General features: G+C 46.6%; 1 protein-coding gene across 1 annotated transcript in view; it reads right to left on the bottom strand.

The window, feature by feature from the left end:
• The window catches only part of REEP1 (receptor accessory protein 1), a 70,796-nt gene that overhangs the window by 27,842 nt on the left and 15,765 nt on the right, over positions 1-27,189 (bottom strand). The window contains exons 3-5 of the mRNA XM_027768253.1: positions 25,794-25,870; positions 14,250-14,370; positions 11,021-11,134 (exon numbers count right to left, since the gene is read on the bottom strand). Of these exons, the coding sequence (XP_027624054.1) occupies positions 11,021-11,134; positions 14,250-14,370; positions 25,794-25,870 (312 nt within the window). The remainder of the gene's footprint in view (positions 1-11,020; positions 11,135-14,249; positions 14,371-25,793; positions 25,871-27,189) is intronic.

Here is a 27,189-nt window from a genome sequence, read left to right as displayed (position 1 = left end):
AAAAAAAAAAAGAAAAGAAAAGAAAAGAAAGACAGAGACAGAGAGACAGAAAGTGAGAAATCACCCCACAGGGGGGATGGCCACACCACAATCCTTTCTCCTCCATTCTCCTCTCGGGATCTTGAGCACGCACAAACGCCCGGTGTGAGTTTAAGCCGCTGGGTCCAGGACTCAAACCGCGGTCAACTACGCCATTACACTAACTGCTGGTCCCACCACCTCTGAAGATTTCTGAGTAGTGAGCAATGCAAAGAAAACTGAGGGTAGAAAAACACAAACACTCTGGGTAAACCCCATGGAACACACTGAGAACTGGGCCCCGGGGTCTGCTCCAGCTCTCCTTTCTCCTCAGTTTGCAGCTGGGCACGTGGATGTCTGGAATAAAGACTGGCCCCTGGCCTCCTGGGACATGCCCTTAACAAGAGCAGCGAGCAGAGACAAGCAGTAGAGGGCCAGGGAAGGCCACTTGGTGAATCTGGCCTGGAGCTGGCTGATGTCAGGGGCCAAGGGAACTTACTGAGGAAGGCAAGGGGCCCGGGGGTGGGGGGGTGGAGACAGGCCTGTGCTGGTAATGGCAGTGCACAGGGGAGTCCGTCTCTATCAGGCCTGGTCCCCTGAGTCAGGCTCCCACCAGGTGGTGGGGTTCCAGGGTCACCAGGAAGGACTATTACTGCCCCCATTTTGTAGGTGAAGGAGTTGAGGTTCACAGAGGTACAGCAGTAAGTATTGGAGCTAGGACTTTCAAACTTGGTCTGCGTAACTCAAAAGCCCAGACTTCAGACCTACTTGATGCCGAGCACTGCATTACTGGCTGTGGTAGCTGAGACTAGGTACAACAGTCTTACTCCTTTAACATTTACTGAACACCTACTAGGCATGCAAATCAACTATAAACAATTACAAGAAAATGCCACTGGAGGACCAAGGAGTGAGATACCAGTTCTACCTGCAATCAGAGGAGGCTTCATGGAGGAGGTGGCATATGACCTTGTGGATAAGCAGGATTTCAAACAGGCAGAAACACAGGCAATAAAAGACCAACATGAGCAAAGGCAGAGCAGCGAGAAAGAAAATTCTAGAAATACAATATAGAGTTGTTATGTCTAGAACAGTGCAGAAGGGGATGCTATGGGCACAATGCTAGAAGAGTTAAAAAAGTAAACAGAGGCAAGAAACGAAGGCTGGAAGGGCCAGCAGGTGACGTGGTGGTTAAGGTGCTGGACTCCCACATGGCCGACCGTGGTTCAAGTCCCAAACATGGTGGCTTGCTTTCTCACTTTCTTTCTCTCTCTCTCTGTCTCTCTAGTCAAAACTAAAAAGTGATAATAATAAACAAAATTAAAAAGAAAAAGAATAGAAGTCTGGAGAGGACTATGTAGGCCTTGAAAGGGAAGGAAGAGACTTAATCAACCACTTAGGTAACTACTACAAGGAAGGGTGTGAGGGACAAAGGTCCTCAAGGAGAGAAGGGATGTCAGATGGCCAGGACTTGAAAGTGGGAAGAAGTAACAAAGGTGACTGAGATTTGAAGCCTGGGGGCTTGAGAGGATGGTGACTGAATCGTCATCACATAGGTAGGTCACAGAGAAGGGGCAGATTTAGACCAAGGGGAATGTTAACTAAAGGTACCAAGGTGACAGGGGGAGATGCTCGGCAGAAAACCACAGACACTGGACCCGAGTGCCAGGCAGAGAAGCTTATCTGGGTATGAGCAGTATTAGGTGACAGATGAAAGTAAGAAAGAAGATGGAGAGCAGGTGGGGCCCAGAGAAATCATCCAACAGTAAAGGAATGAGGGAGGGACAAGAGGATCAAGCATGAGAGAAGAGTGTCAGAGTAGGAGGTAAACAGAAGGTGTTCTGCCACCACAGCCATGAGACAGCTCTTGCCACCCACTTGTCATCCTCAAATTGTTTTCTCAGACCTTCTAGGTTCAGCCAGGTTCTCCTCTGAGTTTGAGGAGGCAGGCAGTCAGACTTCTCTTTCCACTTGGCCCCTTTTGCATCGGGCTATACCATGTCCATGAATAAGCATGGAACAGAGTAGGCAAACAATCTTAGACCAGCAATCATGCCTGAGTTACCAACCCTTCTGCTTCTGTGATACTGGGTGTTTTCTTTGTTTGAGGCAACATTCTTGTTGAAAGAACAGGAATCCAGAATGACAGGGCATTGAATTACAAAGGTGAGTATGTCAAAACCACACTAGTAAAAAGTTTTGCTTGAGTGGTTCTGCTTAGACATGTTTTAAACAGTAAAACTTGAGCATAAGCGAATTTGTTTGGGAATAGAGGACAGGGAAGACTTCCAAACTTTTTCAACAGGTTGTCCATTATAGTTTAGATAATCTTGGTATTTAAAACTGGTTGCAATGGTGAATTCTAAATTTTTTTTTGAGAGAATTTTTGCTATAGGGCGCATGTGCTTGCCAGACGGACAGAGAGAGACAGAGAGAAAGAAAGTGAAAAATCACCCCCCATGGGGGATGGCCATGCCACAATCCCTTCTCTTCCATTCTCCTCCTGGGATCTTGGGTACGCATGCACATGTGCCTGGTGTGAGTTTAAGCCACCAGGTCCGGGACTCGAATCACGGTCGACTTTGTGGGAGTCCAGCTACATAGCCATTATGCTAACTGCTGGTCCCTGAATTCTAAATATTAAATGGATGTCACATAGTCCTCAACTAAAACAGAAGATGACTAAGTTGATATAAGCTCATACAGGGGTCAGGAAACAATTCTCCAAAGGGTGAAGAGACAGAATGAGGTTTCTGAGTCCTTGCCCCTTAGATGCAGCAGACACAAGGGATTGAAGCCTCAGAAGTGGGACACAGGGACCTCGCAAGAGAACAACAGCAATTCCTTCTCCCTCCTTAGAAATATACCTTTTATACATGAGCTGATAGAGTAGGTTTAGAAAAAGAAAATCAATGTCTGCCCTCTGGCTAATTGTAAATGAGTAGGTTTTTGGTAGAAAGTAAACAAAGGCAAGGCAACTGACTCCACTCAGGTCAGCAGCTCCAAACTACTGGATTATGAACTTCCTAGGAGCTTCTGATTTCAAAAATAAAGTTTCATGGTGGCTTGAAAGTAAAATTTTATTGAAGTCAGAGGTTTGATAAAGCAATGATAGACAAAGGATAAGAATAAGAGTGATGGCACTTTTTTAAAAAGTAAAATTGAGTGGGAATTTTAAAAATGAGTGGGAAATAATTTATTTCTCAGTGCCTAGCTGTTCAGCTAAGGTTATAACCAAAGCTTGGCTACCTCCTAGTGGCTGCTGACCATAATTGCAGGTAAAATGGCTGAGTGGGGGATGAGTCAGGAAAATGAAGAAGCAGAGCTAAACCAAGAAGGAGGATAAAGACATGAGAACTAAAACATGAGTGCTGCTGTGGCCGAGTTTCCACTTCCCTGTTTTCCTGGTGGACTTTATACACAGAGGCCCCAAGGAGCTAAGTGAGTAAGGTGGAGGGGTAGAGGGTCATGCTGTCAAAGCCAGAGCAGCTTCAGGTGGAGGGGTAAAAATAAAGCACAGGCAAATCCAGGAGGGTTAACAGGGGGCCGAAAGCAGTGCTGTCCCACAGAGCTGTCTTCAGTGATGGAAAAGAGGTATGTACATGCCAGCTACCAGCCACAGTGGGCTTCTGAGGACCCGAGATAGGACTAGTACTATGAGGAATTAAATTTTAGGTTTACTAAAATACTTCAGATGAAACAAGGTGTCATGTGTAGCTACAATGCAAAGCACCAAACAACAAAGTATTCTTTTGGCTTTGTTCAATTTTTAAGCAAGAAACAAAGGAAAAGAAGCCAGTATCCCTTATCTGAAGAAGCTGATAATCTCATAGAGAAACATGAGATTCTTGCAGGGGAAAGTAGGAGTTCACATATACACATCTGAAAACTGTCTGTGGGAGAAGAATCTCTGACAGAATTTCAGTTTTACTTAGAGATTTTCTTTAACAGGAGACTTTAATAATAATATTGGAACTACTATTAGAACTGTTCTAGGAACAAAACTTAAAGAGGGACTAAAATATTGTTATTCTTCAAGTTATGAGATGAGTAAAAAGCAAGGTGGGTTTACCAGGTCTGAGCGCATAGAAGAGACCAAGGAAATGCTTTCATTTCCAAGGGATGTTAAGGTGACCTGGAAACCTCATGGTTTTATATCTATTATTCAGTTGGTTCTTCTCCTGATGGCTTCTCATTCATGTGACAGCATGTTTTGCTTAACAAATGAATTCCTAGAGTATTATTTTTTAAAAAGAGAGAGAGATCTCCAATTCCAATCTTAAAAAGATCTAGAACTCAATTTTCCCTGTGGGTGGAATTAGAGTCCAGCAAATAGGTACTATGTAGGAGCAGAGCCAGCCAGGGGACCAGGGACACTTAGGCAGAAGGTGCTAGAGAAGTGTGTCCTCAGGAAGGAGACAGTTTGTACTGAAAGAAAAGATACATCAATACTTTCTGAGGTTAAGAATTAAATCTTGGGGAAACAGGAGATGGGAAGGGGATTAACTGCCCTCAGGAGAAACTACCCATGTCTAATTTTTTTTTTTGTTGTAGCTTTTTCAATTCTAATTGAAATTCAGTTCAATTCTAATTAATGTTAACATTAACAAGAAGTTATATTTGTGGCCAGCTGGTGGCATGGTGGTCAAGCACACATACACACATCCCTGGAGCGAGTTTCAAGCCACCGCGTCCGACACTCAAACTGCAGTCGACCACGTGGGAGTCCAGCAATGTAGTCATTATGCCATCTGCTGTTCCCCGGGCTCAATCATTTTATTTTTTGGAGAGATTTTTGCTATAGGGCACTGCGCTCGGCAGAGAGACAGAAAGACAGAAAACGAGAAATCATCCCCCCAGGGGGGATGGCCACACCGCAATCCCTTCTCCTCCATTCTCCTCTTAGGATCTTGGGCACACACGCACATGCGCCCGGCGTGAGGGTCTGGGACTTGAACCGCGGTCAACTACATGGGAGTCCAGCAATGTAGCCATTATGCCATCTGCTGGTCCCAATATTATTATTATTATTTATTATTTAAAATTTCTAGAGGTCATGTGCACTCACTAGGGAGAGAAAGAGTTTGGAGAAAGCACCTCCCAATGGGGCATGCTGTTTCTCAATTCCTTCTCCATTTCTCCATCCTTTTGGGATTTGGGGCATGCACACACATGTACCCAGCATGTTTTTCAAGCCACTTGGGCCAGAATTTGCAATGCATGATCAGCCATGTGGGATCCAGCTCCCTTGACCTCTGGATAAGCCATGAGCTGGCCCATGCCTCTGCATCATTTTTAATAGAATTAACTAATATACGGGGCCAGCAGGTCGGGTGGTGGTTAAGGCGCTGGACACTCCCACATGGCTGACCATGGTTCGAGTCCCAGACCTAGTGGCTTTCTTTCTCACTTTTCTTCTTTCTTTGTGGCTGTGGTCAAATGAAAATAAATGAATGAATAAAATTTTTTAAAAAATTTTAGAGGTTTTTGCCATAGGGCGCGTGCGCTAGCCAGACAGAGAGACAGAAAGCGAGAAATTACCCCCCAGGGGGAATGGCCACGCCGCAATCCCTTCTCCTCCATTCTCCTCTTGGGATCTTGGGCACACACGCACATGCGCCCAGTGTGAGTTTAAGCCACTGGGTCCAGGATGCGAATCGCAGTCGACTACATGGGAGTCCAGCAACATAGCCACCACGCTAACTGCTGGTCCCAATAAAATAAAATTAATAAAAAAAAGAATTAACTAATATATGGTCAAATGATCGTTCAGACCCATGCACAGTAGTGCCACTACTGGAAGGTGGAAGCTACGTGGGAGGCCATGGCTCGGTTCCCAGGGCAACCTGAACACACAGGGTGAGTTGTGCACGTCTATAATCCAAGGTAACTGGGAACCTGGAGCAGAGATTCTCCAAAATATCCATCTCTTTCTCTTTCTCATAACAAAAAAAATCTTTAATTCTCCCATTTAAGCTCTGTAATTTTCTCCTGGGGAGCCTCCAAAAGATAGAAATGAAGCAGGAAAGGGAGGGAGGAATTACTCCACCCATCACCTTACTGCAGCCTTCACTTAACCTGTCAGAACAAAGAGAGAGTCTTTCCAATACAGCACACTCTCTCTTGCAGCCTTTGACTTTGGGAGATACTTATAGAGTGAGAACTGATAGTGAGTTGAGGTTGTTTTCTTAGGGCAGAGAGGCAGGATCCGGAAGATTTAAAATGAAGCCAGAGTAGGGTGATCCTAAATCCTGGTTTGCTTGGGACAGGCCCAAGAGTAATTACCATAGCACCCCTTCCATTCTCAGCTGTGTCTTGGTTTGCACACTAAATTATATGGGCACCCTGGGGGGGCATGGTGAATTTTTTTCATGCATTTGCTCTGATGATTCCCCTGGGAAAATCGACTAAGCTGTTAAGGGTTTGGCTGGGTCCAAAGCTCTGTGTTAGGCTCTTTGGAGCACTGCATAACAAGTAATATTAATAAAACATGTGGTTCCCCGTTAGTAGTTCTCAACAGGTATTAAGTTTGGGAGAAATAAACATTACTCCTCCCCCATCACTGCTTTTCTCATTCCCAAGATTAATGCTTCTTTTATTGGCAGGGGGGAGGAGAGATATTTTGATATAGGGTGCATGTGCTTGCCAGACAGACAGAGACACTCAGAGACACAGAAAGTGAGAAATCACACTCCAGGGGGGATGGCCATGACACAATCCCTTCTCTTCCATTTTCCTCTTGGAATTTTGGGCACACACGCACATGCGCATAACATGTGCTTCAAGCCACCAGGTCCGGGACTCAAACTGCGGCCATTGTAACTGCTTTGCCATCTACTGTCCCCCCCACACCAGTTAAAGCTTCTAAGGAACTAAATTTGTACCCCAACAATGCTACAGAAGTTAACTACTGGGACTAGCAGATGCTTAATGGTTATGTTGCTGGACTCCCATGTTCCCATGTAGTGGACTACGGTTTGAGTCTTGGCGGCTTGAAGCTCACACTAGGCATGTGTGTGCATGCCCAAAATCCCAAGAGGAGAATGGAGGAGAAGGGACTGTGTTGTGGACATCCTCCCGGGTGTGTGTGTGCGTGTGTGTGTGTGTGTGATTTCTCTTTCTGTCTCTCTGTCTCTCTGTCTCTCCAGCCAGTGCATATGCTCTATAGCAAAAATCTTTCTCTTTAAAAAGTTAACTGCTTAGGGAACCAGCAGTTAGCGTAATGGCTATGTCGCTGGACTCCCACGTAGTCGACCGCGGTTCGTGTCCCGGACCCGGTGGCTTAAAACTCACGCCAGGCGCGTGTGCGTGCGTGCCCAAGATCCCGAGAGGAGAATGGAGGAGAAGGGATTGCGGCGTGACCATCCCCCCTGGGGGGGGTGATTTCTCGCTTTCTGTCTCTATGTCTCTCTCTGTCTGTCTGGCGAGCGCACGCGCCCTACAGTGAAAATCTCTCAAAAAAAAAAAAAATCTTATGGGGAACTTGTTAAAAATAGAGGCTCCTGGGCCTGCTGCCTAAGATTCCGATTCATCACATCAGAGAATCCATTAAAAATAAATGAATAAATAAAAGTAAAGCTTCCTAGGTGTTTTGTGCATGGAAGCCAGATTTGGACCCATGGGTGAGTCATATCCCTTGACCTCTGCTGGGAGTGACCCACTGTTGCTATGGAAACCACTGCTGTGTACCTCAGCCAGGCTGGATTTGGGGATTTTGCTTTTTTAAGTACACATCTGTTTCAAAAATAGAGGGCATTTGGAAGAAAAGATGTGTTTTCTCTATCAAGATATTTCTATTTAGAGAGAAAAAAACAAAGCCCCCACAAAACAGAACATTTTCTTATCTGAACCCAAATTGAACAGAAAATAGACACTTCAGTCTAACTGGAAAGGTCTACCGAGCAAGGCATCTCCTGAGGCAAGTTCTAGACTGTCTGGCGCTTCCTTCAGGTTTTAGCTCTGCGAGGTGCCTGGCTGCTGAAGTCTGGGCCTCACCGGCCTCTCTGGGTGCTCGGAGGGGCTGGCTGACTGGCCAAGGTGATATGAAGACTCTGGAGGCTCCAGCTTGGGGAAGAGCTAGAAAAGGAGGTCTCTGTGGAAGTTACCACAGGGTAAAACGTACACACACATGCACACGCACACACAGCTGTAGAGCCAGATGACCCGTACTACACTACCCTGACAAACGCATCACCTTACACTCCAGGGGCTGAGGAAAGAGCAGTAACCCACCTTCCTTCAGGCTCAGCAGCAGAGGAGATGGGGATAGAGGGAGGGCTCCTGTAGTTTTATGTTGCAAAGTTGGTCTGATGAACTTAGAACCTAGTGAGTCGAAGTTCTCTTTCTTGCAATTAGAAATAGAAGTGTGGGGACCAGCATGTGGCATAGTAGTTAAGATGCTGGACTACCACATGGCCAACCGTGGTTTGAGTCCTGGACCTGGCTTGAAATTTATGCCAGGTAGGAACCAGCAGTTAGCATAATGGCTGTTTCTGGACTCCCATGTAGTCAACCACAGTTCAAGTCCCAGACCCGGTGGCTTGAACTCACTCTGGACACGTGTATGTACGTGCCCAAGATCTTGAGAGGAGAATGGAGGAGAAGGAACTGCGGTGTGACCATCCCCCCTGGGGGGGAGAGTGATTTCTCCCTTTCTGTCTCTCTGTCTCTCTCTGTTTCTCTGGCGAGCGCACGCGCCCTATAACAAAAAAAAAAAAAAAGAAGAAGAAAAAATTCATGCCAGGTATGTGTGCGTGCATGCCCAAAATTCTGAGAGGAGAATGGAGGAGAAGGGATTGTGGTGTGGTCATCTCCCCTGAAGGATGATTTCTCACTTTCTCTGTCTTTCTTTGTCCCTCCAGGAAGCACAAACACCCTATAGCAAACATCTCTCCCCCCAAAATACCAAAAATAAATAAACAAATACAAGTGTAAAATGGTTACTTCTCAAATGGAAGATTCTCGGAATGCACTATTCTGTAAATCCTGACAGATCTTCAGGTTCCAAAGAGGCTCACTGAGACCCATGATCTTGCCAGAAACCATCACGCTAAGGTGGGGAGGCGTGTGGCGCATTACCCCACGGCTACCAGCTGTAAGGAGTGGGGGACACTTTGCTATAGTTCTGTGTCATAGGAGGAGCTGAGTCGTGGCCGAAATCGGGATCGGTCCCTTTCGGTTCTCCTTCCCTCTCTCCCAGCCTTTGTCTGCAGAAATCCCTGACTTCAGGTCAAATGAGTTTTTCTTTTCTTTTTAAAAATTTTGCTAGAGGGTGCATGTGCTCACAGGAGAGAGAGGAAGCAAGAACGCATTTCCCCTTTGGCAATGGTCACACCACAATCCCTTCTCCTCCATCTTTCCCTCCTGTTGGGATTCTGGGTGCGCGCTCACACACACACACACACACACACACACACACATTTGGTGTGGTGTGTCTGTGATTTGAACCACATAGTCATCCTTGTGGGATCCGGCCACCTTATCTACCATGCCACAGGCTGCCCTGAATGTGCTCTTATTTTATTTTTTTTCTTAAAAAGAGATTTTATTTATTTATTTTTGCTATAGGGTGCATACACTTGCCAGAGAGACATGGGGAGACAGAGAGACAGAAAGCGAGAACTCATCTCTTGGGGGAATGGGCACACAGCAATCCCTTCTCCTCCAATCTCCTCTTGGGATTTTGGACACACACGAACCCGCGCCCACCATGAGTTTTAAGCTGCCAGGTCCAGGATTTGAACCTCAGTCAACTACATGGGAGTCCAGCAACATAAATGCTGCTCCATCTGTTGGTCCCCTGAATGTGCTTTTCAAACCTCCACTCAGACCTATGTGCTCAGTCCTTCTCCCAGAAATGCTCCTAATGTGCTTCACCTTAGTTCAGGGCACAGAAAACCCAGCTAAATCCCCTGACCCAGTTGACTCTGCCCACTCCATTCTGAGAGCCACTCAAGATCTAACTGTCCTCTTCCAAACCCTTCCACAGCTCCACCACCTCTGTCTCCAAACTTTGCACCACTATCCAATACTTACAACTTCTCTTTGCTAACAGAATTCACTTCCCAATCATTTCTCATCCCAGATACTGGGTTGTCAGAGAAGTCATGATGCAAAAAAAACACATCATGAGGCCTTTCCGAACAAGCCAGTCTCAGTGTAACTGCCTCCCCCCTCCCCCCCGCTGTCCCCGCCCCCTGCCAGCCGATTAGAGACCTCTAGCGCCCATGTGGGCTTATCAGCCAGGAGCACCAGGGAGATCTGCCAAGTTTACTGAGAGGAAATGTCTGACCCATTTTTATTTTCCAGGTCTGACTACATGAGAAATTGACACAACAAAGAGAATGTGATGTAAGAAGTAGAAGGGAACACAGACAACTTCTGAAAAGGGCTGGATGGAAAAGAAAAGGAACTAACGCTGACATCGCAACATCCCACAAAACCAGTTTATTCTAAATGGCCTCCAACTCAGTTACTGCCGCCACGACCATCATCAGCCTCCGTGTGGGAACCACTGGGCTTGCTCCGAGGCCCTGGGGTCCTCGCATGGATCTGCAGGGTCATGGGAGTGTGGGGTCCACCTGCTCATTCAGGCAGACCCCACTTGTCCATCTGGTGTTGAGGTGACCCTCTCAGTGCATCCTGGGAAACTGTAGAGACGTGCTCTCCTCCCTTCCGCTCCTTTTCTTCCCCCCAAGCCTGGGCTCCAAGTGAGTTAGAAATTCTTAACCTGGGACCCACAGATGGGTTTCAAGGGTCTGGGACCCTCTTAACTTTGGATATTACATGCAACATATGTATGTGTGTGTGTGTATGTGCGTGTGTGTGTGTGTGGTGTGCAAGAATCTTCTGAGATAAGATTCACAATTTTTATCATAACATTTTCAAAGGGATCTCCCTGACTGGTCTTGGCCTGCTCTGGGTGAGCCGCGGGGTGCCAAGCAGGCAACCCGGAGGGACTGAGAGGCTCACGCACCCTGATGGCCAGGACTGGGCTCTGTACCTTGGAAGCTGCCATCACAGCCGCTGTGGCCGCCACGTTCAAGCCCCGCTTCCCAAAATGCACAAGGGCATCGTAACTTCGGTCTTTTGCTTGGACGAGACAATCATCGATTTCCTGTTGGAAAAAACACAGGCACCCTGAGTTGGAAGATTCAAATCTCTGTTTCCCTTCTCGTGAAAACTGGGCTTGGCAGCCGGCCCCATGGCTGATTCGCACTGTGCCTGAAAGGTCAGAGACGCTTTGAGTTTGTGTGTGTAGACAGGGGCAGAGGGAAAGACAGTAGAGAGGCAGGAGAAGAGAAAAGTCGATTGGAAAAACAGTAACTGACCCAGCGATGTCCTGGAATTGTCCTGATCCCTCTGACCTTCCAGGGCTCCTGGACGTGGACAGTCCTGCCATCTACACCAGTCGCTCTTTAAGACACTGAAAGGACCCCTGGTATTGATAGTGCCAAGAATCATGCTTCTAACCTCAGACCTGCCACTGAATGACAGACCGTGACCACTTCTTATCTTCCTCTATAGAATTCTGTCTTCTGAAAAATGAGGACAGTGAAGACACCTAACTCGTGAAGTGCGGTGAGGATGACATGAAGCCATTCCAATAAAACACAGTGGCTGATTTCCAAGTGATAACCACCGTCCTCTTCCGTCTCCTGAGGGAGTTAGGCCCTTGCAGTTCTCAATTCCATTACTCTGTAGTTACTGAATTCTAAATCCGAGTACACCTCATGTGTGTATCGCAGGGAGAGATTAGGAAGCAGAAAGAAATGAGCGTTATTGGTGTTGATAAGGGAGATCATGTTACAGATACTGAAACAAAAGCAGAAACCCGGCATCACACAACCAAGTAAAGGTGACACAGGATCGGACTGAAATCTCCCTCAGGGACCAAGGCTGAGGGGCACTATCGATTCAGTTCCAATTTCGGTAAACTCTGGTTTGTGCTTTGTGTTTCGGGTCATTTAGTTGTCGCTGTTTTAAGAAAATGCCTGCTTTGTAACAGAAGCGCATTTTGGAGTTCAGTGGACAATGACATTTGGCCTGAGTCTTGTCTAAAGTTCAGCACTTTGAAGCGTGCAGGTGGGGGGAGTCAGCAACCCCCTGCTGAGTCCCTGGTTCCCTGGCTAAGGCCTCCCCAGGAAGTCACAGCAGCATGCTCTCTAACTGTGACCCCCAGCTGACGCTGGACGTGGTTCTTGGCAGCTCTTAAGAGTTAGCCACCTTCGCTTCAAACCCAGTCACGTTGTTGGCTACAGGGGAAGCCCGGCACAGGGGGAAAGGGAAGTAGAAAGAGTAGCGATTCGATAAGCAGGTCAAGGATTCTTCCAAATCCACCCTCTGAGACAGGAAGTGCTATGGCCCAAGTTCCTTCCTGAAGGGATTTTCGGAAATGTGTACAGTAGCCTGCTCAGGCAAAGCTATGTTCTCCAAGGCCTTTCCCTAAGGGAAGTCCAAACAACAGCCAGCCCTCTAAGTTCCACATCCATGGATTCCACACCTGCAGATTCAACCTACGGCAGGTTAAAATGTTAAAGCAAACATTTAATAATTTAACAATACAAAATAATACAAATGACAAAACAATATAGTGGGTCCAGCAGATGGTGTTAATGGTTACTGGACTCCCATGTAGATGACCACAGATCAAGTCCCAGACCTAGCAGCTTAAAACTCACACCGGGCACATGTGCACATGTGTCCAAGATTCTGAGAGGAGAAGGGATTATGGTTGGCCAGTCCCCCAGGGTGTTGATTTCTTGCTTTCTGTCTCTCTCTATCCCTCTGTCTGTCCGGCAAGCACAAGTAAAACAAACAAACGAGATGGTGTAACAGCTGTTGGCATAGGTTTGCATTATATTAAGTATTACAAGTAATCTAGAGATGATTTAAAGGATAGGAGGCGGCATGTAGGTTACACACAAATACTTCATCATTTTACATGAGGGACTTGGGCATCTGCAGATTTTGGTGTTACAAAGGAGGCCCTGGAACCAATCCCCCACGGATGCTGAAGGACAAGTGTATTAAACTTTCAGAAACAATAGGAACTATCAAATCAGGCCACCTACAGTGTTCCTACTATGCATTCAAAAATTCTACACAGTTTACAAAGTCATATAATTGGTGAATTATACAATGTTGAAATCTTTTGATCCAATAATCCCACTCATGGGAATTTATTCTAAGGTGATCAAAGGAAGGAACTAAATTACATGCATGATGGTATTTATTGCAGTTATCTATAAAAGGAAGAAAAAAAAAAGAGAATTCAAATCTCTAGCAAGAAGGGAATAATTTTATCATTGTGGATCATTAGGAAGACCAAAAAGAAATGGATTTATATGAAACATATGTAAAATCTCAGAATATAAATATTTTATGTATGTTATGTTTTAAAAGTATTTTTAAAAAATATATTCTATGGAGCCAGTAGGTGGCATGGTGGTTAAGGCTCTGGGTTCCCACATGGTCATTTCAGGTTTGAGTCCCAGACCTGGCAGTTTGCTTTCTCTCGCTCTCTCTTTCTCTCTCTCTCCCTGTGTGTGTGTGTGTGTTTGGTGAACACATGTGCTCTGTAGTAAATTTTTTAAAAAGACAATTAAATAATTTTTGAAAATTTTTTTTCTATAATTTTTCTTTTTTTTTTAGTTTTTGCCATAGGCACATGCACTCACCAGAGAGAGAGACAGAGAGAGAAAGAAATCACTCCCTGGGAGGGGGAATGGCCACCCCATAATCCTTTCTCTAGTCCCCTCTTGGGATTTTGTGCATGCATGCACACACGCCAGGTGTGATTTTCAAGCTGCCAGGTCTGGATTTGAACTGCGGTGTCGGCTGTGTAGGATCCAGCACTTGAACCTCCATGCCACCTGCTGGCCCTCTACGTAAAGTGTTAAACAGTCTGTGAAAGGACAGGGGTCAGGAGCAATACAAGGAAGGAAATTCAATTTGTGAGTAAGCTTTTTCTTTCTTCTGTTTTAATTTATGGAAATGTTTAATAAAAAATGATAAATATCATCTTTTAGCAAATCTCACCACTATTTTTATACGTGTCCAAAATTAGACTTAAAGAACAAAAACAAAAGGATTAGAAGCAGCGATGTGTCAGGGGTAAATAAGAGCCAGTAGAAAGGGCTCTTGCGATGGAAGCATCTCCCTTTTTTATTTAGCACTTCTTCCATCTTTCCCTTGCTGAAAGGACTGAAAGGCAGAGCGGCATGAATTACCTTTTCTTTAGAAGACAGCGTGGGGTGTACAAACTTCCTGTAGAGGAGGCTGGAGCCTTTTGTGTAGGGAGACAGCAGCCAGGCTACAAACGCTATTTTTAGTTCATAATAGAATGGAAACCTGGAGCGAGAGATAAACACACATTCCGTTAGGTTCTCAGCAACACTGCCCGGGGCCTGCAGAGGACGATACCCGGCAGGTGGCACGGCCATCTCTCCTGCCCGCACATGGCTGCGAGGTTCTCAGGTTCCCCGTCACCCACCAAGGCATGTGCACACACGCACACACAGATATCCCCGAGGCCTCTCTTTGAAAGCCAGTTCGTGTTTTCTTCCGTTGCCAAAGCAGACCAGGAATGCAGGTTCTCTCCAGCAACCTCCCTCGGGCCCTACCTGGCAATGGCTGGCACCTCTCCCTGCGCTATGCTCATTTAGGGAGATGCTGGGGCCACAGCCACAGCCGGCAGGTCCAGAAGACCGCCTCCACGTCCCATCCCCAGTCACTCACTCATGGCCAGGAAGGTATACACGCCAGGAGGAACTATGACTGGAAGGAGCTGACAGAGTTTCCAGGCTGGGAGTAAAAGCCTCCCTTTCTTGGTTGTTTTCTTGGCCCAAATAGAGGCAGTGAGAATCCCACCTCTGGTCAGAAAGAATGCTACTCACGCTGCTCAAGACAATGGCAGACAAACAGATGGTGATTTTTTTGGTGCCAAAAGCAGCATTCTAGGTGCAGATAACACAGTTCCAGAGTCTGAAGTCCTGCACACCCTCAAGCCCACTCATTTGTTCATCCCACACACACTGACCCGGGAACTTCATGTGCCAGCTTGTGCTGAGTGTGGGCGAGACAGTGGTGAGCAAGGAAGGCCTGATTCCCTGCCCTCTCAGAGCTTCCAGGCCAGTGAGAAACACAGACAAGATTCTGGCACCCTTGGGAGAGTCCACAAGGAAACGGAAGGACGCAATACTCACAAATAATAGAAACGTGATTAGAAAAAGGAAAAGAGCACAGTCTGGCAAGCAGCATCTGGTCTGGATAACAACCTTGCTCACCTCCTGATTCTTTGTGCCGTGAACAACCTGCACAACCACACTCGGCAGTCCTGAGGTGTGTTAATCATGTCCTTTATTTTCTGGTCTCTGATGCTTTGACATCTTGGACCTGGCTGACCCCAAAGGGACTGCCCATCCCAGTGTGAGCCAGTTCCTAAGAGAGTAAAGGACTTACCTGCAAACACACCTTTCTTTTTTTTTGGAGGGGGGCAGTAGAGAGATTTTTGCTATAGGGCATGTGTGCTGGCCAGAGAGACAGAGAGATGAAAAGTGAGAAATCATCCCCCAGGGGGATAGTCATGCTGCAATCCCTCTTCCTCCACTCTCGTCTTGGGATTTTGGGCACACACAGTACACACGTGCCCAGTGTGAGTTTTAAGTTGCCAGGTCTGGGACTTGAACCACGGTTGACTATGTGGGAGTCAGGCAACATAAGCGACATAACCATTACTCCATCTGCTGGTCTCACAAGCACACCTTTCTTACGCAAACCAACAGCCTCACCACCTCCGTTACTGGGCTCTCGCCATCCACCTGCCCCAGTCACCCCAGGACCAGGGACCCGACATCCTGAGACAGCCCTACACCCAAGAAATTATTCCAGCCAGACAACCTCAGGCCAGCTGATCCTTCCTCGCTGCTCCTATGGAAACCACAACACAAGCTCTTGACGGGGTCTCCCCTGCTCCTGCAGCGTGCCTCTTGTTTCTTGGGATGTGTGAGCATACGAACTTCTGTGTTTGCACAATTCACCACATCTGAGTACAACAGTCCCAGAGTCCTTAACACATCATGCTGGGCCAGCAGGTGGCACAGAGGTTAAGGCGGCTGGATGGCCGCCTGCATGGTTCAAGTCCCGGACTCAGTGGCTTGAAAATCACACCAGGCGCCTGTGCATTTATGCCCAAAATCCTAAGAGAAGGATGGAGAAGGATTGCAGCATGTCCATCCCCCTGGTGGGGGAGGGGTGCTTTCTCACTTTCTCTCTCTCTCTCTCTCTCTCTCTCCGTCTCCGTCTCTTTCCAGAGAACACACTTACCGTACAGAAGAAATGTTTTTTAAAAAGCAAAAAAAACACAATGCTGAGTCAGTCAGTGGCATGCTGGGTGAGGTGGCCGGATCCCACATGGCCATCTGCATGGTTTGAATCCCAGGCCTGTGGCTTGGAAGACACTCCAGGTATGTGTGCATGCATGCCCAGAATTCCAAGAGGAGAAGGAAGAAGAAGGGATTGTGGCATGGCTGTCCCCCATGGGGAATGCTTTCTCACTTGTCCCCACCCTCCAAGTGCATGCACTCCATAGCAAAAATTTTTAAAAAAAGAAAAATGATCCTATGATGGAGAAAGTTGCCTGTGCTGGTTTGAAGAATCAAAAACATAAAATGTAAAAAATGTAAATATTCCCCAGGTCTCCTCCCCAGACAAGGGAGCCGAGAGAGAGAGAAAGAGCGCGCAAGCCAGCGAGCAACATCTAGCCAGTCTTTCCAGGGTCCTTCAGTCCTCACCCAGCATCCCCCAAATCAGCAGCCCCACCCACTCCTCCTTTCCTCAACCCCCTTCCCACGCCCCACCTCCCTGCTGCCTTCTGCCAGGGCAGGCTCCTCCTGAATACTCCCTCAGCAAGGTGGGGGCACCTTCCTGACAAGGTGGTTTAACGATTCACAGCCAGAAGAGAGGCCTAAAAGAACACAGGTGTGTTCTCCCCCATTTGAACACTCTGGTGATTAATAACGGAGGAGCTTTGTTTTGAAAACAAGTATTTTCCAGCCCCAAGGGGAGAGCAAATGAGTCTGGCAAGCTCAGGCACCAACGTGAGACACGCAGATAATCTCAAGGGCCTCTGTCGCACTGCGGCTCTTATTTATTCTGTAAAAGACGTATTTTATAAATAGGTCATGCAGGTGACAACATTTAGACAACTCTAAGAGGGTATACGACATCGAGTCTCTTTCCCACCACCCTCACCTTTATTCCTTTACCAAAAGCAAAGCCATTTTCAGTTTCTCACATGCCCTTCCTTCCAGGGCCGGACCAGGGCTAGGCACGTAGCCTTACCGTTTACACAGGCACATTGAAAAGTTCATGGAAAAATAGAATGAAAGTATCAGTTTATCTGGTACCAGAAACTTTCAAGGGGCTGACACCACAGCAGTAAGGGAGCTGGATCTCACAAAGCTGACAGCAGTTTGAACCCCAGCCCCAGTAGCTTGAAAAACACACGAGGCACTGCATGTGCATGCCCCAAATGCAAACGGGATGGAGAAGTGGATGAAAGGGATTGTGGTATGACCATATCCCAATGGGGAGTTCTCTCTCTCTCTCTCTCTCTCTCTCTCTCTCTCTCCTATGAACACATGTATCCCTCTGGCAATTAGAATAAAAAGAGAAAAAAAAATTTCAAATCCACAGTTTTTTTTCATCACAGGCATTTTCCCTGAATTTTTGAAGAGCTCCCTGTACTGAAAACCACTTTAAGCGTATGAATTGTATGGTATTCTTGATTGCTCGGCCACCCCCATACACAAACAGCAGCATTCTGCACTCCCTCTCCTGCCCGGCACATTGCAAACACACATACACGTGAGTATCCGTACACCCTTGGGGAATATTTCATACCAGTGCACAAAGAAATGACTCACCTTTTTAAGTTAAGGCACTTATTTATTATATTATTATTATTTTTTAATTCCAGAGGGCATGTGCACTTGCCAGAGAGACACAAACAGAGGGAGAGGAAGAAAGCACTTCCCCAAGGGGTGTGGTCACGCCACAATCTCTTGGCCTCCATCTTTTCATCCTGTTGGGATTTGGGGCACATTTGCACATGCACCCAAACATACCCCTGGGCTGGAATATGAACTGTTGTTGGCCAATTGGGGTCTCTGGATCCCTTAACCACTAGGCTACAGGGCTGGCCCATTTATTTATTTCTTCCATGAGTGAGAAAGAGAGAGAGAGAGAATGCGAGACAGCAGCCTCCACAGAATCTTTCTGCCATGATCCACTCCCAGCCTCAGCCAGCCCCAATCATGGGCGTTGACGTGCCCAGTCTACTCAGGGAGTCTCCAGATGCAAACCGGGAACCTCCCCACGTGGGCCAGCTCCTGTTACCACTGTGCCACTGAGGGCCACTACTCCTGCTCACTCTCATGGACTGCACATGGGTGCACAAGCATCTGCCCAAGCCCATGAATGCATGTTTACTACGGCTCCTACAGCACAGCTGCAAGGGAACCTCCATGTCTATGTTTACACACGCTCGCAAATGGATCTTTAGCATAAATACCAGCAGTGGCGTTTCGCTGTGTACTTCACAGACAGAGGCTGCACCTAAGAGGCTGACTCCCACAACCGTGCCCTGGCAGGGTATGGCCCGCTGTAAGAGTCTGCCCCAGGCCGTGAGATGAGGTCTGTGAGATGAGCTTGCACACTGGATCCTAGCTGCTCCTTGTGGACTGCCAGAGCCCCCTTTATTCTCTGACCAGCTACAAACACTTCCTTTTGGGGTCTTCCTGGTGTATCCCTCTATGCTGATGCAGGCTTTGGCAACCTTCTTGGCTTCACTTTCCAAGTCTTCTCTTGTCAGACCAGCAAAGCATCTCTGGTGACAAAGGCCAGGTAGCAGAATTCATTAGGAGAGGCCTCCACACCTGCCCGTTTGGGTTCCGCCCTCCCAGGTGGCTCTGGACTGGTAGAAGGGGGGTACTTTGCATTCCCCTTTCACCTTGGGTAATGGAGCTTGTTATGAGAGTATCTGGGCAAGAAAATGAGCTGGTTCTAGAAGAATCCCAATGGACTACATTTGTTCCTCAGGCAGAAAGGTGACATAGGTACAGAGATGGGGAAAGGAAGCCACTACAGCCTGCTAATTCCTAACCTGTCTAGAACTCGGATGAAAAGCAGGCTTCTTTGGCGTCACTTCTTGGTAGCCAATGCAGTCTCGAGAACTACTTCCTACCACTTGCGATCACTACATTTTCCTTTAATTTCATTCCTTACGCTTTTTTCCTGCCCCACGTGCCTAAAGAAGGACCACTGGCTCTCTCTCTTTTTTGTTCAGTCATTGTTTTCTTGATTGACTGATTCATTTATTCTGTTAGGAAAATGCTACTGAAAAGCTCCAGAGTGAAAGACATGTGCTGGGCAGTCTAGGGAAACCAGACCAATCCTCGCCATTGGGGGTTTATCATAGGAGAGCTAGGACAAACAGGTAGCCCCACCAGCAACGCCACATGGATGCATCCAAAGTCCTAGTGGAGGACAAGCGCTTTGCCTCTCTCCAAATTCCCTTTAGTCGCTCATCAACACCCACCTCAGAGGTTTTCTTTCTACCTGCCGTTACTTCAACCTTAATAGATTTAAAACAAATCTCTCAGAAGTTTCCATAGAGACTACAGTAGGCCAGATGTTAGCACAGTGGTAACTCAACTGGACCCAATGGGAAGCGTTCTGGGTTCACACCCAAGGGCCTCTCTGCCCATGTGGGGTGCACATACGTGTGCCTGGGATCTGGGCTGGCTTGGACGGGGTGGATCGTAGTGTAAGGGGCCTATTTTGGAGGGGGTATCTGTCTCTCATACTCTCTCTCTTTCTCTGACGCTTGCTAAAATGAATCCAGAAGTCCCAATAACCCATGCACCAAATCCAGCCTGTCCTCTGTTTTCAATAAATAAAGTTTTAATAGAACACTGCTATGCCCACCCATTTACACATTGTCTAGGCTGCTTTCATGCCACAATGGCAGAGTTGAGTAGCTGAAATAAAGATTATAAGGCTCTGAAAGCTCAAAATATCTGTTATCTGTCCCTTTACAGAAAAAGTGTGCTGGGGCCAGACCCTCATCCACCTAAAGATTTGGGACAAATCTCTGTCACTGAGTGTTGAGAAGGAGGAGAGGTGACACTCCTACTGTCTGGAACCATGGCATATAGGACCAGGCCTTTACCAGGTGTCACAAGGCCCTCTGGATTGAGCCACTCAGACCTCACATTCCCAGAGGCCTTGAGATCTCTTGGTTCAACCATCACAATCAATGCCAATCAGTCACTTCCCACCTGTAAATTGCCTGGTCACCTTCAAAGGCTGAGAGGGTCAAATGAGGTGAGGGCGCATGTGAGGTTTCCACAAGCATCGGGAGGAGGGGACGAGTCTACCCACACCCGTGCACATGCTCCAAACACACCAGGTACTGAATGTCCTCTTGCAGTGGGCAGGATTTTGGTCCACAACCTTCTTCCCTGGTGTTAATCCCATGCTTATGTTGCTTATATGCAAATGGAACCTAGCAGATGTAATGAAGATTACTAATCGACATGCTCCAAACACACCAGGTACTGAATGTCTTCTTGCAGTGGGCAGGATTTGGGTCCATGACCTTCTTCCCTGGTGTTAATCTCATGCTTATGTTGCTTATATGCAAATGGGACCTAGCAGATGTAATGAAGATTACTAATCAGCTGATCTTAAGAAATGGAATTCGAGAATCAGCAGTTGGCATAATGGCTATGTCGCTGGACTCCCATGTAGTCGATCGTGGTTCAAGTCCTAGATCTAGTGGCTTAAACTCACACCGGGCATGTGTGCGAGCGTGCCCAAGATCCCGGGAGGAGAATGGAGGGATTGCGGCATAACATCCCCCCTGGGAGTGATTTCTTGCTTTCTGTCTCTCTGTCTCTCTCTTTCTGGTGAGTGCATGCACCCTATGGCAAAAACCTCTCTCTCAAAAAAAAAAAAAAATGTAATTTATACTGGATTATTGAGCTGGGCCTAATCTAATCAACAAGCACTTAAGGAAAAGCAGAAATGCTTTTCCAGCTTTAGCAGAAGATACTAAGTCGTTGAGAAAATTATGACGTATTTTTCTATGGTTTTCTATGCCAAAACCATAGAACTTTCTTTCCCAATGACCCAACCCAATAGATTCCAAGCCCAAGAAGGATTTGACATGCCATTATGGGCTTGAAGGTGAAGAAGATGGCACATGTTGACAGAAAGGGACATCAGGGCCAGCTGGTGAGCAGTGATTAGGGTGGCTGGACTCCACATGTCTGACTGTGTGGCTGAGTCCCAGACAGAGGCTTGAAAAACACACTGGGGAACCAGCAGTTAGCGTAATGGCTATGTCGCTGGACTCCCACGTAGTCGACCGTGGTTCGTGTCCCGGACCTGGTGGCTTAAAACTCACGCTGGGCGCGTGTGTGTGCGTGCCCAAGATCCCGAGAGAATGGAGGAGAAGGGATTGCGGCGTGACCATCCCCTCTGGGAGGTGATTTCTCGCTTTCTGTCTCTCTGTCTCTCTCTGTCTGTCTGACGAGCGCACGCGCCCTACAGTGAAAATCTCTCTCTCAAAAAAAAAAAAAAAACCACACTGGACACATGTGCATGCATGCCCAAAACTCTGAGAAGAGAATGGAGGAGAAGAAGGAATGATGGTATGGCCATCCTGCCAGGGAGTGGGGAGTGACCTCTCTCTCTGTCCCTTTCTCTGTCTCTCTCTGGTAAGCACACATGCCCTATAGCAAAACTAAAAAAAAACCTGTGAAATAATACATTTGTGGGGGTTTTTTTGTTTTGTTTTGTAATTTCAGAATTTATTATCATTATTATTATTTAAACATTTGTTTATTTATTTATCCATTAAACATTTATTTATTTATTTATTTATTTATACATTTCTTTGTTGTGATTTTTAAGCTGCCAGGTCTAGGACTTGAACTGTGGTTGGCCATGTGGGAATCCAGCACCTTAACCACCACACCACCTAATGCCCACATTTGTATTGTTTTAAACTGTTAAATCTGTGGTCATTTGTTATGCAGCAACAGAAAACTAATAAGCCTCCCCAAATCAATGCCAGAAGTAGCTGCTGAGCTTTTCCTAGGGAAGGTCTAAAAATCTAGGGCCACAGACACGGGCACACTCTAGCTACCAGCAGGGGATCCAGATTCCTGGGGGGCTGGCAGGTGGTATGGTAGTTAAGGGCACTGGACTCCCACATGACTGACCATGGTTCGAGTCCCAGACTTGGCAGCTTGCTTTCTCACTTTCCCTCTCTCTGTCTCTGTCTCTGTCTCTCTCTCTCTGTCCCTTTCTGTCAAATTAAAAATAAGTAAATAAATAAATAAAGCTAAATGAAATAACTCTTAAAAAAGGAAAGAAAGAAGTACCAGCAGATGGTATAATGACTACATCGCTGGACTACCGTGTACTTGGCCATGGTTTGAGTCTCGGACCCCGTGGCTTAAACTCATGCCAGGCCCATATGTGTGCATGCCCAAGATCCTGAGAGGAGAATGGAGGAGAAAGGATTGCGGTATGGCCATCACCTCGGGGTTAGGGGGGTGATTTCTCACTTTCTATCTCTCTCTGTCTCTCTCCATCTTTCTGGTAAGTGCACGCGCCCTATAGCAAAAGTCTCTCCAAAGGGACTAGCAGTTGGCGTAATAGCTATGTAGCTGGACTTCCATGTAGTCAACCACAGTTCGAGTCCTGGACCTGGTGGCTTAAATTCACACTGGGCACGTATGCGTGCGTGCCCAAGATCCCGAGAGGAGACAGAGGAGAAGGGATCGCGGTGTGGCCATCCCCCCTGGGGGGTGATTTCTTGCTATCTGTCTCTCTGTCTCTGTCTTTCTGGCGAGTACACACGCCCCATTGCAAAAACCTCTCAAAAAAAAAAAATCTCTCCAAAAAAGAAAGAAGAAAGAAAGGAAGGAAGGAAGAAAGGAAGAAAGAAAAAGAAAGAAGGTCCAGATTCCTCCCCTGTAGCGTGGGACCATGAAGGTTGGGACATCCATCTCTCCAATGGAGAGAAAAGCCAGGGTCTGTGGGGAAGGGGGTAGCTATATACCATACAAGATAATTAAGGGCATTGACACAAAACAGGATTCAGAGCAGTATTCAGGTTTGTTTTTTGGACTAGGACACTCTAGAGGATAAGATCATACCAATTTTTTCTCTAAAATGGAAATGTTTGTATTATATTCTCTGAGGGCGCTCGGTCATGAGAAGACAGTCATACGGTACAGTAAATGATCTCAAGTTCTAGTAACAACTCTGCCTAATTGTACTTTCCACCTTATTATTATTATTTTTGAGAGGTTTTTCCTATAGGGCGTGGGTGTGTGTGCTCGCCAGAAAGGTAGAGAGAGACAGAGAGACAGAAAGTGAGAAATCACCCCCCAGGGGGGATGGCCACACTGCAATCCCTTCTCCTCCATTCTCCTCTCGGGATCTTGGGCACGCACGCACTCACACCTGGCGTGAATTTAAGCCACCGGGTCTGGGACTCAAACCGCGGTCGCCTACATGGGAGTCCAGTGACATAGCCATTACGCTAACTGCTGGTCCCATCCACCCTATTTTTAAGACATATTCACATGAAAATCATCCCTATGGTTGAAATATAAACAGAATACTATATATAAGTCACAACTTCTTTTAACTAAGAAGATACACTATATCAGTAAAAAGATCTAGCTTATGTCTTTTAATTGCTCCATTGCTGGAAATAGTGGCATTGTTTATTAAAAAAAAAAAAAAAAAAAGGAAACATGTCCATCCGAAGGGACATAATGGTAAATATATTATTTTGCATCTATACCACAAAATGCTACATAGCCATTGAAAAATAGGTGGAGGGGCTGGCTCTAAGGCACAGCAGTAGTGAGCTGCTCTAGAGAAGCTGGACCCCATGTGACCACTGGTTCAAATCCCCATCCCGGTCAGCCCGAAACATGCCAGCCACATGCACAAGTGCCCAAGATCCAAAGCGATTTAGGATTGGGGGAAGGACACTGTAGCATAACTAGTTCTTTGGAAAGCGTTCATTTCTTTCTCTCTCTCTCTTTCATGTGTGCGCATGCAGTCTATCATAAACTAAAAAAAGATTTTTTTTCAGTACAAGTGCCAGAAGGTACATGCTCTTGCCAGAAAGAGAGGGAGAAGAAAAGTATCTCCTGTGGGGTGTGGTCACACTGCAATGCCTGCTCCACTATTTCTCCATTCCATCAGCATTCAGGGTGTACACACACCTGTGCGCACATGCACGCACATGCACACACACACACACACACACACACACACAATGGGTGTGCTTTTCAAGTTGCTAGGACTGGCATTCTAACTGTGGTCAGCAATATGGGGTTTGGTTCCCCTAGCCACAAGGTCAGCTCAGAAGATTTTTTTTTTAAATAGGTAGATATACTACTTATGCTCAGATAAAACTATTTCCAAGATAAATTTAATAAGCAAAGTGAGAACTGTTATGTGCATTATAGCATCATTGTTAAAAAAATAAAGAAAAATTGTATGAGCATATGTTTCTGTATATACGGACACATATAACATTTTTAAGATACAAACCTGAACAAAAAGGAAGATACAAAATTGTGATTAATAGTTACAGCGAAAGTGAGAAATGTAGGAAGGAAACTTAATTTCTTCTGTACTTTTTAAAAAATAATATTTATTGGGGCCGGCAGGTGGCATGTTGGTTAAGGGTGCTGGACTCCTACATGGCTGACTGCGGTTTGAGTCCCAGAACTGTCAGCTTGTTTTCTCACTTTCCTCTCCCTCTCTGTCACTCTCTGATCAAATTAAAATAAGGAAATAAATAAATAAAGTTAAATAAAATAATTATTTAAAAAATAGTATTTATTTATTTATTAGTTTGCTATAGGGTACATGTGTTCACCAGCCAGAAAGAGAGAAAGTGAGAAATCACCCTCTAAAGTGGATGGCCTGCTGTAGTCCCTTCTTCCCCATTCTCCTCTCAGGATTTTGGGCATGCAGCACGCGTGCTAAGCATGATTTTCAAGTCACCACGTCAAGGATTCGAACCATGCAGTCGGCCATGTGCGATCCAGTCACCTTAATCACCATGGCTGGCCTTCTACTGCACACTTTCGTGCACTATTCTTTTTTTTTGGGGGGGGGAGAGATTTTCGCTATAGGGCGCGTGCGCTCGCCAGACAGACAGAGAGAGACATAGAGATAGAAAGCGAGAAATCACTCCCCAGGGGGGGATGGTCATGCCGCAATCCCTTCTCCTCCATTCTCCTCTCAGGATCTTGGGCACGCACGCACACGCGCCCGGTGTGAATTTTAAGCCACCGGATCCAGGACGTGAACCGCGGTCGACTACGTGGGAGTCCAGCGACATAGCCATTACGCTCGTGCACTATTTTTCATTCCTTTTTTTTTAACACATGAATATTTGTTTACCAAGCGGCACTATTTGAGGAACTGTATCTGTCTTGTCCATTATTACATTCCTAGTGCCTAGAACATCCACTCTTATAAAGTCTCTCAGTAAACATTTACTAGAACAACTTTTACAAATGAAATCATTAAAAATTCTCCAATTAACATACCTGCACCTGTCTCTCTGGCCTCAGGGAAGGTTCAAGGTTTCAGCCCTCCCCCACTTTTCACCTGAAACTAGGCAAAACCATCCTTGGAAATGCCCCAGTGCCTAGAGAACTTACCAACAAAGGAAGATGTCTGTGAACGTCTCAGCGGTGGTGAACAGTGCGAATATAATCCAGTACATCATCCACTTGACCTGTGGAAAGAGAAAGCACCAAAGCTGGCAGGCTAGGTCAAGGACGAATAGCTGCCCACATCCAGAGCAGGCCCACACGGTGGATGTGGAGGCCTGGCAGCAGTGCAGCTCCATTTGTAACCCCATCTCCACCCTTCCCCGCTCCAAACCCTGGGGCTGGCCAACAGGCTGCTCCACAGCTGACCCAGGCTCCAGGGTCAACTTGGACCCAGGTGGCCTTCAATAGCTCTTCCGTGAGTCAGGGAGACCTGCAGGCCAAGTGACCGGCATTTGGTCATCTCATTTTTCTAGGACTAACAGGAGAGTAAATGCAATGGGTCTCTACAGACACACCTGGAATGCACTTGAACCAGGCCAGACTCCGAGATGGAGTGGCAGTGATCTTCATTAGTCACTTAAGAATCCTTTTGTGTGGGAAGGCCCCAGGACCCTTCCAGAAGTTGGAGCTTTCTTCTAATCTCTCCCACGTGACCATTCATTTCCGTGTCCATGACCTCCCACCGCTAATTAGAGTCTTTGTGCCCGCTATTAAAGGTACTGCAGGATTCTCCCCACAGCCCACCTAGTCTCCTAGCTTTTCCCTCGCCAGCCCATCCTATAAGCCATCCCCAGAATGGGAACTCATGAGACTACTACCACATCTGAAAGCTCCCAGCCTAGTAGCATAGTCAGTAGAAAACCAAACTGCAGTTTGGAAGCCATAGGGCCAACCGCAGGTTCAAATCCCAGTCAGGCTGGCCTGGAACATGCTGGGTTTGTACATACATACCAAAGAACCTGAGGGTCTGGAGGGCCGGGGAAAGGGGATCATAGGAAGATCCTAGTGAGGATGCTTCTCCCTCACGCATGCTTATGTGCTTCTGTCTTTAAAAAAAAAAAAAAAAAATTTCCCAGGGACCAGCAAATGGTGTAGTAGTTATGTCACTGGACTCTCATATAGTCAACGGTGGATTGAGTCCCGGACCTGGTGGCTTCAGTCTCATGCTGGGCACATGTGCGTGTGTGCCCAAAATCCTGAGAGGAGAATGGAGGAGAAAGGACCAGCAGATGGTATAATGGTTACGTTACTGGACTCTCCTATAGTTAATGGTGGATCAAGTCCCAGACCTGGTGACTTCAACCTTGGGCCGGGCACATGTGTGTACATGCCCAAAATCCTGACAGGAGAATAGAGGAGAAGGGATTGAGGCATGGCCATTCCCTCTGGGGGAAGGGGATAATTTTCAGCAAAAAAATAAATAAATAAATAAAACTCTCTAAAAAAAAAAATGTCCTACCCACAGCAAAAAGTCTAAACTCCTTGGTCTGCTCCTTATAGC

Source organism: Tupaia chinensis, unplaced genomic scaffold (genome assembly GCF_000334495.1).
Source record: "Tupaia chinensis unplaced genomic scaffold, TupChi_1.0 Scaffold145741_1, whole genome shotgun sequence".
NCBI lineage: Eukaryota > Metazoa > Chordata > Mammalia > Scandentia > Tupaiidae > Tupaia > Tupaia belangeri.
The sequence above is the reverse complement of the archived record's forward strand: the minus strand, read 5'-3'. Positions and strand labels throughout refer to the sequence as shown.